The following is a 14,390-nucleotide window of genomic DNA, read 5'->3' as shown; positions in this document are numbered from 1 at the left end:
AGAGCAAACAGACCAGACCTGTGTTTGGGGTTTGAGTAGTCAATGAGAGAAGGGAAAATTCTTCCTTTGTTGTTAATTTTCTCGAAATCTTAAGACACAACGTAGATTCGAGCCAATGTATTAAGTAGTTGAACTTGTTCTTACTCCAACCTAGTGAAAGTGGCAAACTGATACGTTTTAATTTGTTCAAAAATAACTTTATATCGAAGGAGTGCCCATGATTTGAGGGCTTGAACATGCGCAGTTCGGCGCAAGACGACCGTTAGCCGCGATTACGTGTTTCTACGCATGCGCTTAGCTAGCCAACGTCGCCATGACATCGCCTACTACAAGTGTGATCAGGGATTTCTATTGGAGAAGCCGTTTTAGCCTATCTCCATACTGTAATGTCTTTGGCACCATAATGTGGGTGAAAAGAAGATGTGCACAATGTTGCAACAAAGTATTAATAAACTTGCTATTAGAAAGAAACATTGTCTCCTGAAACGTTTCTTTGTTACTTTGTAAAACAACTAGTCTCTAGGCACTAGACTACCAACCCATTAATCAAATATAGGCCCAGCATTGCATCACATTTAATTTTTAACATTTTAAATGTAACCTTTATTTAACTAGGCAAGTCAGTTAAGAACAAATTCTTATTTACAATGACGGCCTACCCTGGCCAAACCTGGACGATGCTGGACCAATTGTGCGCCGCCCTATGGGACTCCCAATCACAGCCGGATGTGATAAAGCCTGGATGTATCATGTTCAGTTTGTCACATGTTCAGTTTGTCAGGAACTGTAGCCTAAAAAGAGACAGACCCACCAGCAGTGTATCATATTGACATGTGTTTATTAACAGATGAGTCAATGATGCACATGTCAACACTACTATGCGTTGTTCGCAACTCAGTTGGCAATAAAGCTTGGTACATGATTTGTCAAAGTGAGCTATAGGCCTACTATACCACATTCTGTGGTTGGTGATAATAGTCAACATAGCTACATTCTTTGGTCTAATAAACAGCAAAGCAGAGAAATCAAGTAACACACAATATCAGGCCTATTGTTTGTTTTGTGCTTCATTTATAACCCCTATACATTGAATACTGACATATAGACCTAATTGAGATAGTGACGAGAAAGGATATATGGTATGAGGAAAATGGGTATTGGCTATTCATTTTGTGGGGAATGATTGTGAATATTTTTAACCATACTTTCAACTCATATGACAGAAACATATGCAAAAGCATAACTTACACAAGCACACATTTTTGTCCATAATACAATGTATCATAAGATCAGAGGTAGATTTGTAACAAAATTAAACAAATGCATTTCTGACAGTAAGTCCTGGTATTTATCCCACAGCCTACACTGAATATGATTATATTTGACACTTTAGGATTTAAGTAGACCTAGTGTCACACGCCTTCAGAAACACAACAGAGATATCAGAGGTTTATTGAGGTTGCTTGAAGTTGTTAGGGCGTTTGCCTGTCCTGGTAAGTATAGATAAGGTGATTTGTTCAAGAGGCGCTCTTGTCACCTACATACAGAGTAATATACCCCTCCTGCTTTGAGTTCAGTATTATCATGTTATACATACCACAGTACTTGACTTGGGCAGAAATTCACCGGAGCTAAGTACCAGCACCTCAAATGTTCTACTGCTTGGGCTCCTGTTCCTCTTATAGAATATTAGCTCAAAAGTATTGTGGAGCTCCTCCACCTAAATATAAACAGTAACGGCACCCAACATGAGTACCGACACCTATTTCAGTTCAAATTAAGCATACACAATATCAATGCATAGAATAATACCAAAATGTCTGATGTATTGATGCAGACAATGTATAATCACAAAAAAAGAAGAACAGTCAACAGTAATTCAACAGCATTTCTATGTGAGGAAAACATTACATTGCATACTGAAACAAAAAAATCATTCACACAAAAAAATGGATAAACAAAACTAAGAAATCATTCAAAACAATCTCACAAAATTAATGGACAAATCGATCTTGTTTTTAAAAAAACTCAGTCATTGTCCATTTTCAAAAACATCCTGAGGTAGACTTGTATAGATTCTTGACAAGGCATTTCTGTCTTGTTCTCATACAGTAAGAAATATTTTATAAAAAAACTCCCACCTACCCTAAATGAAATAAAAAGAATAGGCGCATTGTCTGGACTCTGGAAATTAAGGACCATGTTACAGCCTAAATACATGAAGTGACAAAATACTAGGCTCAAACTGATATGACTGTGTGTGACATCAAGTGGCAAATGTCATAGCCCATCAACACAAGCTCTTGAAAGGACATCAACAAGGGCAGCCTCGACCAGAAATCGCCCCTTGTCATTTCTAACACAACGAACCATTTTTTTTCTTGAACCCCCACACCGGACAATTTTTTTCCCTAAAGGCCTCTATTATTAGCCAGATAATGATACATTTGCGCAAAAATAAAAAGTTAGACAGGCCCATTTTGCCCAAAATGCCAGATAGTCAGTCCACCCCTGGTCATCAAAATGCTTTGTCTACAAAAGGGGCCCATTCTGTAGTCCCTATATGGAGAGGTGAGTCTACTCTACTCTAACTACTGACTGACTACCATGCAAAGTAAATACGGAAATAAACAACATTATATTAATATCGTGACGAAGCTGAATATGTACAATAACCACAAAAAGCGGGGAGGTCGATGGTTTGCTGCTTCAGATTGGTTGTGTGCCACTTCTAGAGAGAGACCAGAGAAGTAACTTAGGGTGTCTAAGGAAATATCATGCTACTCTATTACCTATGCTGTCTTACAACTTGATCACCAATTAAGTCAGAAAAAGAGAGCAAAACTAGAATATAACATTAAATATAGCTAGCTGTACTACAGTAACGTCATAGCAACGTGTAAATAGTGCATTGCCCTTTTGGCAATCAATGTTCTGCATGGATTTTCTGGCAACCCAGCCTATAGGCTATAGGTACACACATAAAACACTTTACTACTCCTTCCAAAGTAGCTCCTCTTTAAAGGGGTTTCCCTGAGTTCAACATGAGGATTTCAGAGAAATTAAAGCCTGGCTGCAGTCATAACAATCAATGAGCAATTAAATATCTTTAAGAAATACCCATACTCCTACACATGATTAGTGCAGAATATTGTTGCAATGGTTTAAGCACAATACACTACATGACCAAAAGTATTTGGACACCTGCTCGTCGAACACCCCATTCTAAAATCATGGGCATTAATATGGAGTTGGTCCCCCCTTTGCTGTTATAACAGCCTCCACTCTTCTGGGAAGGCTTCCCACTAGATGTTGCACTACATTGCTGCAGGGACTTGCTTCTATTCAGCCACAAGAGCATTAGTGAGGTTAGGCACTGATGTTAGGCGATTAGGCCTGGCTCACAGTCGGTGTTCCAATTCATCCTAAAGGTGTTCAATGGGGTTGAGGTCAGAGCTCTTGCATGCCAGTCAAGTTATTTCACAACAATCTCGACCAACCATTTCTGTATGGACTTCACTTTGTGCATGGGGGCATTGTCATGCTGAAACAGGAAAGGGCCTTCCCCAAACTGTTACCACAAAGTTGGAAGCACAGAATCGTCTAGAATGTTATTGTATGCTGTACTGTAGCATTAAGATTTCCCTTCACTGGAACTAAGGTGCCCAGCCCGAACCATGAAAAACTGCCCCAGACCATTATTTATCCTCCACCAAACTTTACAGTTGGCACTACGCATTGGGGCAGGTAGCGTTCTCCTGGCATCCCCCAAATCCAGATTAGTCCGTCGGACTGCCAGATGGTGAAGCATGATTCATCACTCCAGAGAACGCCTTTCCACTGCTCCAGAGTCCAATGGTGGCGAGTTTTACACCACTCCAGCCGATGATTGGCATTGCACATGGTGAATTTAGGCTTGTGTGTAGCTGCTCGGCCATGGAAACCCATTTCATGACACTCCCGACGAACAGTTCTTGTGCTGACGTTGCTTCCAGAGGCAGTTTGGAACTCGGTAGTAAGTGTTACAACAGAGGACATGCGATATTTACGCACTACACGCTTCAGCCCTCATCGGTCCCGTTCTGTGAGCTTGTGTGGCCTACCACTTTGCAGCTGAGCCATTGTTTCTCCTAGACGTTTCCACTTCACAATAACAGCACTTACATTTAACCCGGGGCAGCTCTAGCAGGGCAGAAATTTGATGAACTGACTTGTCGGAAAGGTGGCATACTATGATGGTGCCATGTTGAACGTCACTGAGCTCTTCAGTAAGGCCATTCTAGTGCTAATGTTTGTCTATGGAGATTGCATGACTGTGCTCGATTTTATACACCTGTCAGCGACGGGTGTGGCTGAAATAGCCGAATCCACTAATTTGAAAGTGTGTCCACATACTTTTGTATATATAGTGTATATTATGAAGTCAACTGAAAATGAAGCCCATTGAAAGAGAAAGTAAAGCATAATTGTTTGCGTAATACGACCATGAATCTATCAAGAGGCTAGAACCAAAGCCGGTTGTTGTTTAAATAGAATTGAGCTACAAATTGTGATACTTTATCTATTAGAAAGAGAGGTAAAGAGTGACAATGAATAAATAATAAATATAAAAAAGATCATATCTATATACATTTAAGTGGTGTAAAGTATTCCATCCACTCCTGTAAAAGAGGAGTAAATACTAAACCTATAACCATCTTATTCAACACTTGAGTCCCTTTATCATAGCACTCAATCATGAAAATATGTCCTTAAAGAAAAAGAATAACACTCAGGTCCATCCAAGAAAGAACATGTAATACCTTTTGCTTTCTAAATAGTTTTCAAGTACATCGAGACAATGAGAAACAAGTAATTATTTGGGCAGTGTATGAGAACACCCCTGATATGTAGAATGTGTTAGAAAGCCATGTTTACATCCATAGTAAAAACTGTGGGACAGACAGATGGACGGACGGACGGGCGGGCGGACGGACAGAAAGACAGACAGACAGTCATACAATCAACGCTGGTCTCGCATTTAGCCTTGAGTCAAAGCTATGTAACATGCAAGGGAGGGGGCCACATCCAACCACCCATGAGACAAATGAACAGGCTATGGCACTTATGACAAGCTGTATAGTTCACAGTCCAACCACCCATGAGACAAATGGCCAGGCTATGGCACTTATGACAAGCTGTATAGTTCACAGTCCTATCGGCAACCATGGTGTACCAACATTCATACAGCAGAAAGGGTTAAAACATTCACTTGGCCATAGAAATGCACAACGACTTATAATACCTGAAGATTTCAATAAGTAGAAAGACACACTCCTTTTTGTCCATGAAACAGTCTTAGAGTCAGGACACCTATATCTGTCCATTCACTTGTATGATGGTATTTCCTTAACCTTTTTCTAACAAAAGCTTTTTGGGAAAACATGGTATACAGTGAGAGAGCAGAGCACTCACAATCATCTCCAGGAAAATCCACATACACTACCTCTTATTTGGCTGCAGCAGGGAAAATACAATTAAAACACTGAGCTAACTCTCAATCTCAACTATCACATCAATAAAAGTACACATTTCTTGCTGTTTGTGCGATAAATAAAGACAACCTGATATAGTTCCAAAAGCAGCATTCCAATGAAACCTTTTGATTGGATGAATCCCTGAATCGATCAATCATAGCTCTCCCTGGGGGGAAAGGGGGCATGGCTCTGCTCCTCTTCCTCGTCCCTCAGTGATGATGCTGTTCCCTGAACGCCAGGGGAGGACTGCTGTGCTTTGATTGGACAGTTGGCCACCATGTGACTGATGCTCTGGCAAAAATGGCACTTCTTGGGCTGAGGAGGTAGCTGGCATTCTTTGGCATGGTGGTCAGGTCCTCCACAGTTGTAGCATCTAGAACACAATGGGAGAGAACACACAAATACAATGATTTCAGACAATTAACACATTCTTCCACCAGAGGGCAGTGTTCTTCCACATATAGTTTCAGATTCCTGAATTTCCTCAGATCTCATCTATACTGAACAAAAATATAAATGCAACATGCAACAATTTCAAATATTTTACTGAGTTACAGTTCATAGAAGGAAATCAGTCAAATGAAATAAATTCATTAGGCCCTAATCTATGGATTTCACATGACTGGGCAGGGGCGCAGCCATGGGTGGGCCTGGGAGGGCATAGGCCCACCCACTGGAGAGCCAGGTCCACCCACTGGAGAGCCAGGCCCAGCCAATCAGAATGATTTTTTTTCACCACAAAAGGGCTTTGTTACAGACAGAAATCCTCCTCAGCACCCCCCTCCCCCTCATCAGACAATCCCGCAGTTGAAGAAACTGGATGTCCTGGGCTTGGGTGGTTACCTGTGGTCTGCGTTTGTGCCGGGTTGGATGTACTACCAAATTCTCTAAAACAACGTTGGAGGCGGCTTATGGTAGAGAAATTACCATTAAATTATTTGGCAACAGCTCTGTTGGACATTCCTGCAGTCAGCATGCCAATTGCACCCTCCCTCAAAACTTGAGACATCTGTGGCATTATGTTGTGACAAAACAGCGGCCTTTTATTTTCCCCAGCACAAGGTGCACATGTGTAATGGCCATGTTGTTTAATCAGCTTCTTGAAATGCCACACCTGTCTGGTGGATAGATTAGGTTGGCAAAGGAGAAAGGACCACTAACATGGATATAAACACATTTGTGAAAAAAAATTGAGAGACATTCTTTTTGTGTCTCTGGAACATTTCTGGGATCTTTAATTTCAGCTCATGAAAAAATAGGACCAACACTTTATATGTTGCGTTTATATTTTTGTTCAGTATATTATAAGATTAAGTCAATCTTGAGAAAGTATCCGCGTTAATAGAATGACGGCTTCTTATGTATGCATAGTTTATTTACTGCAGGATTGTATGTGTGTGTGCGTGTGTAGGTGCATGCTTGTGTGTGATCATTTTAGGAGGTGTATAGTGCATTAAAACCAATGCCTTAGTACATACATGTCACACAATCTTAAATCAGTAGATGTTGAGACTATAATGACAATGGGAATTTTGTGATTTCATTAACTCCAATGCAGATGAAGCCCTGGAGCATCAGAACCTTCCCAAGCTTACTACCACTTCCCTCCTTCCTCTGTCCTCTGCCCTTTTCCTCTGAGTACCAACCCCCTACCATACACACATACACAAACACACAGACCCTCTCCTAGGGAGCCGTTGGTTATTGATCAGTGTGGGCACCAGGGTGGGAGAGGAGAGCAGAGGGGGCTCTTTGTTTCAATACTGCACCCTGAGCTCTAACCCCTGACCCCTCTTTCTCTCTGGCTTTGCCTTCCCCCCACCTCATTTACACAACACACCCACTGTTGCCATGGAAGCCATGACCTATGACCTCTCTCAGGGCACTTACATCTGGTATCAATTAAATGGATAGGATCCTTTTCCCTTTTCTGCATCCCCTATTCCCTCTTTACTTCTGAATCCCACTGTTATGATTGTGAGTCAGCGAGAGAGACAGAGACAGTGTTAGATACACTCACATCTATGTGGTGTTTGATGTCATAAGAATCAATAGGCACATAGGTGCCAATTCAGACCTAGGAAATGTAGGCCTTTTTAACGCACGCCTTCCCTACACAGTTCTCAGTAGTTGGTATTCAGACTTAGCGTATGTAGGTAAGACTACGGAGAATGCATTCAAAATATAGAAAGATAGCCATGAAAACATATGCATATTTGTCTCAGTCTCAGAACCCATGGGTAGACTTAAAAACACTCTGATTTTTCACAAGATTTCTGTTTAGGGAATAATCATGAATCCTACTTCATGGAAAATAGAGCCTTTACGCAATAACCCCAAGAAGTTGGTTTTATTCATTTGGAAAGTTGCCACATTCAGATCATTAATGGTAACATTGGAAGTAGTATAGCCTACAATATAATTATAATATGGAGAATAGTATACAATAGTATGATATAAGAAATATACCCGCACTGCTTAAGTTCAATGTAAGAATATGCATAGAGAGAAAAGTACATAAAAAGGGAATAAAGTTATATTTATAAGCGTGTAACTCTGTCCTGAATTTCCCCCAAAGAGGATAAATAAGTCTGTTTGATGTCAGCATTGTGGCTAAAACGGCAAACTTGCCAACTTTCATGATGATGATACCAGATATTTTCAGTGACTTCAACACCCTCAGACTATTTGTAAACAACCTTGCCAGATAAGCTTGTTGTTAATATTGCAGCGATCTTCATATTTAATACTATAAGCAGAGTGTTACAGTGTTATGAATCATGGAATTATTTGGAGTGAGTGGGGATATCTGGAGATACATGGTTAGCCTATGCGCCATTCAAAGATGTTCATTGAACAATCTCACCTGTCCCCCTTGGAGCGTCGTTTCTGTTGCCCCTTAGGTCTCTTCTCACTGCCCACACACTGTGCTCCCCCGGGCCCCGTCACCGTGACAGACTCTAGGCCTTTAGACGACTTCTTGAAGGTAAACTCCACCGCCTCGCCCTCCTTCAGGCTACGGAAGCCCTCCATGTGCAGCTTGCTCTGTGTAGGTTGAGAGGTGGAATAGATGGTTAGAGATCAGGGTTAGGAAACTGTCCCAAAGCCAGAAGACCTCTATGTCCAGTTTGCTTTGTATAGGGGAGAGGGAGTATGAGTGCGGTCAGAGGAATGGTTTAGAAAGGCATGAGAACTGTTCTAGGTGAGGGTAGAGCGAGAGCTTACTCTGTGAGGGAATGGGGAATGAGGGGTCAGGGTTGGAGAAAGGTTCTTAGGTCAGGAAACTGTTGAGAAGATATGAAAACGGTTCTAAGCCTATGAAGGACTGTGGAGAGCAGTTCTGAGGCCAGATAGGGTGTCCTTCCTGTGCCTACACGGTGTGAATGTATTCCCCAGCCCAATTCCCAGCCTGGTCAAGAAGCAGACACAAAAAGACTTGAAATAATTGTTCGTGCATATAGCTGGTCCGCTTCACATGTTGTCTTCTGAGGTGATTACAGCTAAGAGCTGTTCCTTAATTGGGTTGTACATGCATACATCAATGTTCTGCTTAGGTTTCAATACATCAATGGAAACATCCAGGCCCTCTCTCTCTCAGGGGCTAACCCCTCAGCCAATCCAGATTCCAGTCCCATTGACAGCCCTGTTAAAACATCAATGACTACTTACTACACCCCTCCCCCTTCAGAATGTGTGTGTGTGTGTGTGTGTGTGTGGACAGCGTTACCCCTCCCCCAAGGTAGTCACAGCATTCCAAGCTCCAACCCCCTCCCCTTTCTCTCCACCACCACACACACACCAGCCAATAGACTCTCCAAAAGAACTCCATCTGGTCAAGTCCCAGACTGACCACTGCTAAGTAAGTGCCATTGTCACCCTTGATCCAGGGGCTCTGGAAAAGGAAGCTTGAATTCCGTGGCAACTTAGTTCTATCTTCTTCGTGTGCTTTGCCAAGCTGCCTGAACAGCGGTAGGTATGACACCAATTTGCTACCATGAGTGTTCCAAATGTATGTCTAAAGAGCTCAATGTGAAGAATCATGCCTTGTTCAAGACCTTCCAGAGACACAGAAAGTGCCACTCATCATTATACTATGCTCATAGAATTGTTTTGTTCAAGCCAATCTTAAAATGTTGTGGAGCAGCATTTGATGATGATGGTGAGAGGGCTGGGATGTGGAGGGTCAGTTTATGGCCCTTGCATGCCACCCGTCTTGACTCAGACACCCATCTCTCTTCTGGGGGGTTTGAAGAGATCATGGTGGGAAAGGAATCCAGGTCATGATGGCCTGACAACCTTCCGCATTCCTTCCTCCAGTACCAACCCCCGTCAGGAGCTGAACGGCCCCAGAACTATCCCCTGACCTCTCCTCCTTCAATAACCCCCCCCCACCTACCTCTCCCTCTCTCGACTGCTTTCTTGTGAATTAACACAGCTCTCAAGCTCTCCCTTTCTCTCTCCGTTTCTCCCAATCTCATTCTCTCTCACACACAAATACACTCCTATCCACACACTCACACACTCATAATAACCCAACACACACACACTCTTAATCTCCCCCCCCCACACACACACACACACACACAACCTCTCCACCACACACTCTTCATTCACAGATTAGCCAGATCATTCACAGATTAGTACAAGATCACAGCCAGCAGGATTTCCTCTCTGTTACATTGACAACAGCAGTTATTGTCCAGCAGCCCCTACAGGCCCCTATAAGGGCAGAGGTGGATTAGGTGCAGGGTAATGTGGGAGTTTGAGAACTTTTTTATAGGTGAATCACAAATGTTCTTCCTTTCGATTAAGCATTTGTTACCCTGTAACATGTAGCAGAGAAATGTGAGGTGAGGACTTTGGTCCCCCCCGTTTTACAGAGGGCAGAGGACTGGGGGTGGATGGCTGGGGAGGGTGGATAGGTTGGGGCTATGGGCAGAGGGGCTGGGTGGGTGGGAGTCAGGGTATGGCTAGTCTGGGGTGGGTGGGCTGCCACACGAGAGGCCAAGTCCCCTGATGTTTGAAGGCCTTTATAACAGGAAGCAGGGTTGGATGGGGATTGAGAGGAACGAGCCTTGTTATCTGTGTTTAGACTAACTCCTGTCTCTCTGTCTACTCCTTCTAAATCCAATTGTTAATATTAGCACTTTCGGACCAAATCCCAATGTAAATCAATCTCCCCCGTTTAGCATGTTTTAAATGTTATGGCCCAACTCTACCTTGAAGTGCCTCAGACCTCTACCTTAACTCAGGAAGGACGGAGGAGAAGGGAAGAGTCTCGGCTGCTATGGTACTCAGCCCTGTTGATAATCTCCAGGTTCATTTGATGAAACAACCCTGGATTCATTAGGTTGTCCGTTAGGATGCTTCGCATTCCATTCCATTTGAAACAACACCTAGATTTCCCCTCCTGTTTCACTAATTCCAACATTTTAGATAACACTTATTCCCCCAGGATTGACTGTCATTCATTATCAGCCTTTGTAACATTTTGGCAAACCCCCAAAAATGGTCAATATTTTTTATTTTCTATTGAACCCGTTCTTTGTTATTTCAAAACCAGTATTCTCATTCTCAGAACTTTCATTTTCTGGTAGGTGTATTAAAATACCAAATACAAACAATCTATTATTATGAAAAAGTAAGATTTTTGTCTGTAAGTGTTTCATTCATTAGCTAGTTTTAGGGCAATATGATAATGAATTTCCCTAAAGGCTACGATAACCTTGCAACACCTAATCAGAAACCTAATCAGATTCAACAACTGATTGATTAAGCCAAGCACTTTTGTTCTTGGCTGGCTTATATCTTCCTTTAGAGAAGTTATTTCACATTGTGTCACTTCTTGACAACAACATTAAGCTTCTTATTTCACAACTGATTTCAGTTGCCATCATGCAGGCTATAAAGATGATGGGCCTCCGATTCCACTTATGAAATATCATCTGAACATAGGATCAACAAAATCTTGTTTTTAGTTTGTTAAGCTACTTGACTTTATTTATCATGCTGGTTTTGATTTGGTAATATTAGCTACACAATAAGTTATAACTGAGTAATAAACTAATGTAGGGCTAATAAGAGTTTTTTAGTCTGTAAGAATAACATTATTAACCACATGCACTGCTGAAAAATAGGCCTACCTATTTTAGTAAAGGCACAAACTAGAATCAGCTGACTATTTCACGATAATGTTGTCAAATGTTTAAAAGAAATGAAAAGTCCTATTGCCTCTTGCCCAACATATAAGCTATGAAAACATGTAAACTATGAATTCGTTTTGAATGAGTGCAGGAAAGTGATTTTTCAAGTAACTATAAACAATGATGGATAGGCCTATATATTTGCATGATCATCAATCTCTAATCATAAATTAAAATACTGAAAATGCTAAATCACGGAGGGAAACGAATAACTACCTACCTTAACGAAAACATCACAAAAGTGGGAAATGTACATTGTTGATAAGTTTAAGACATACACTTGCACAAAAACGCGACAAGGGGGCATTCGGACCTGGTTCGAGCTCGAGCCAGGCCTTGATGAACATCAACACCACATTCTTTGAGTCCCAGACCCACAATGGAGCTCACCTGATGAACGAATACATCGACAGTCTCCTCGAGCGGTGTCCCATCTCTGTTGGTCATGGACAGGAACCCGAAACCCATCCGGACGTTGAACCATTTACACACGCCGCTGCCACGAGACGAACCCAGATCCTCCTCCGAGCCCGTGGCTTCCTCCTCTTCGTTCTTTGCACAGCCCCCTTTCGAGAGAAAAATAATGTCACTCAGTCAGTTTAGAAAATATAGATGTTTGAAATATGGCATATCTTGTCAACAATCCTGGCAGGAAAACGAGTTGGGCAGGCTCTTACGCTGATGTTTTTCAGAATCCGTTTTTTGGTTCGACTTGAAGAAGGCATTAAATGGGTTGCGAAATGGGATAGAGCTCGAGAGCAGCGCAGCAAGCTAGGGACACATGGGTGTAAACACTGCTGATATTCGAAACAATGTCGATATATTATCCATACGACATACACTTTTTTATTTTGAAATGATGGAATATTAGACGGTCTCTTTTTCAAGTTGTTTCGAAATGGAAACGTATACGCTAATAGTGATAATAATAATAGACCTAATAATTCTAATTATTATTATACATAACAAGACGATAATAATTATGCATTATTATTAATAATAATATGCGTAATAATTATAGGTTAATCGAAATAATCTCATCAAAATGTAGTAATTGAATAAATATAAACTTTTTAAACTGATCAATCATTATAATAATACAGATTCTAACTTGTTGATTTACACGGTACAGGCCTAAATAATTCCCAAGCACGTAAGGGATTGGCTCTGATAATGTAGCACAAATAAAAGTTTCATCCCATGAGGAGCCACGAGAAACGAGAACACAATATCTTTGAATATTTGAAGAAAAAAAGATAGAAAATATTAATTTTGAATATTCAGTTACCAATGAAAAGTATAAAGCCAAAGGCATCACCTATAGTCATAATTTATCCCAAAACTTCAACGCAAGCACTGAAAACCATTCTTCCGTGAAAAGAGATAGTAGGTTCCAAATCGAAGAACAAATAATTACAACAACATTCTCAGGCAAAAGTGTTTCGGAGAATGTTCCTAATTTGTACACTGATGACAGATCTACCTGTAAACTGCTGTTCGGAATAAGAGCCCATTCCTTTCCCGGGTATATTTTAATCCAGGTTTACCGTGTCCTCCTCTCCCAAATCCCCCTGCCCTGCCCTGTCCACCTCCAACCCTTCTCCACTCTACACAACAACACTTTCCCGCATACGGTTTAACAAAGACGCAGAAGAGGAACGGGTCAGCAGTGGAGACTAACAAAGAGGGTTGGAGATACTTTCGCCCTGACAACCAGTGGTGTTAGACTGCTGGGAAGCATTTCTCAAAAGAATCCCCAAATCTGAAAGACAATGCAATGAAACCCAACCCACCCTCTTTTTGTCTCTTCTCATAAAGAGATCTTTCCATCGAATCCCCCCAAAAGATCTTCAAAGAACCTTTGGAACCCTTAGAACAATTGCCTGTACCTTCTGCCATGGTTTGGGGGGTTCCTGGGTCTCCTACAACTCCAGAAGAATCAGGCAATAAACGCTGGTTGTATCGTCAACAAGCACGTTTTTCAGTAATCCCTGTTTGAAAAATATTGTATTTTCTGTCTCCTGGTCTCTTGTACAATACGGAGAGCGAGCCCCCTCTGACTCTCCTATACCTCTAATATCAACCCCCACCTTTTCGGTCCAGCCCACCATGTGATGCTCAATTGCGATCTTCTGGCTGATAAATTAGACATTCCACCGTGATAGGGCCCAAACTCGCAGAGCGACCAATCAGCGGCAAGGACCACCTAGCTGTTAGCAGCGGGGCCTTGAGCGACCCCCACTCTTTTCCAGGACAGGAGAGAGCCACAACCCCCACACCGCCTGGAGCATTTGAATATGCGGATAGTCAGTCACTCAGGTGCATGGTTTCACGGAAACCATTCAAATTAATCCTTGCTCTTCCACATTCCACACCATCATGTTTGAAGTTAAAACGAAGGACATCTAAATCCAGAAGCATAAATCAACCTATAGCTGTGTTCTGTTTAAGTTTGTTGCATTCACACATAAACACACTACAGCAATCACATTAAAATACATCTATAAACCCAACGGAATATAGGTCGATATGAGAAAAATACATTCAGCAAGGGGCAGGAAAAAAAACATGAAAATTGAAAGTAGCTGATCTTACAAAAATGTCCAGGATATGCCTACATGCATTCACTTTCGTTATTTCGTTTGAAACAATTTGAGCTAAGATATTCTGC

General features: G+C 41.7%; 1 protein-coding gene across 1 annotated transcript; it reads right to left on the bottom strand.

Annotated features, from left to right (window-relative positions):
- Positions 1-5,666: 5,666 nt before the first annotated feature.
- LOC115176211 (protein lin-28 homolog A-like) lies at positions 5,667-13,696 on the bottom strand. Its single transcript, XM_029736080.1, has 4 exons — positions 13,609-13,696; positions 12,110-12,285; positions 8,383-8,561; positions 5,667-5,889 (listed from the first exon to the last, which is right to left on the bottom strand). Exons 1-4 carry the CDS (start codon positions 13,616-13,618, stop codon positions 5,667-5,669), a joined length of 588 nt encoding a protein of 195 aa, XP_029591940.1. The 5' UTR covers positions 13,619-13,696.
- Positions 13,697-14,390: the final 694 nt, after the last annotated feature.

This window comes from Salmo trutta, chromosome 36 (genome assembly GCF_901001165.1).
Source record: "Salmo trutta chromosome 36, fSalTru1.1, whole genome shotgun sequence".
NCBI classification, from domain to species: domain Eukaryota; kingdom Metazoa; phylum Chordata; class Actinopteri; order Salmoniformes; family Salmonidae; genus Salmo; species Salmo trutta.
The sequence above is the reverse complement of the archived record's forward strand: the minus strand, read 5'-3'. Positions and strand labels throughout refer to the sequence as shown.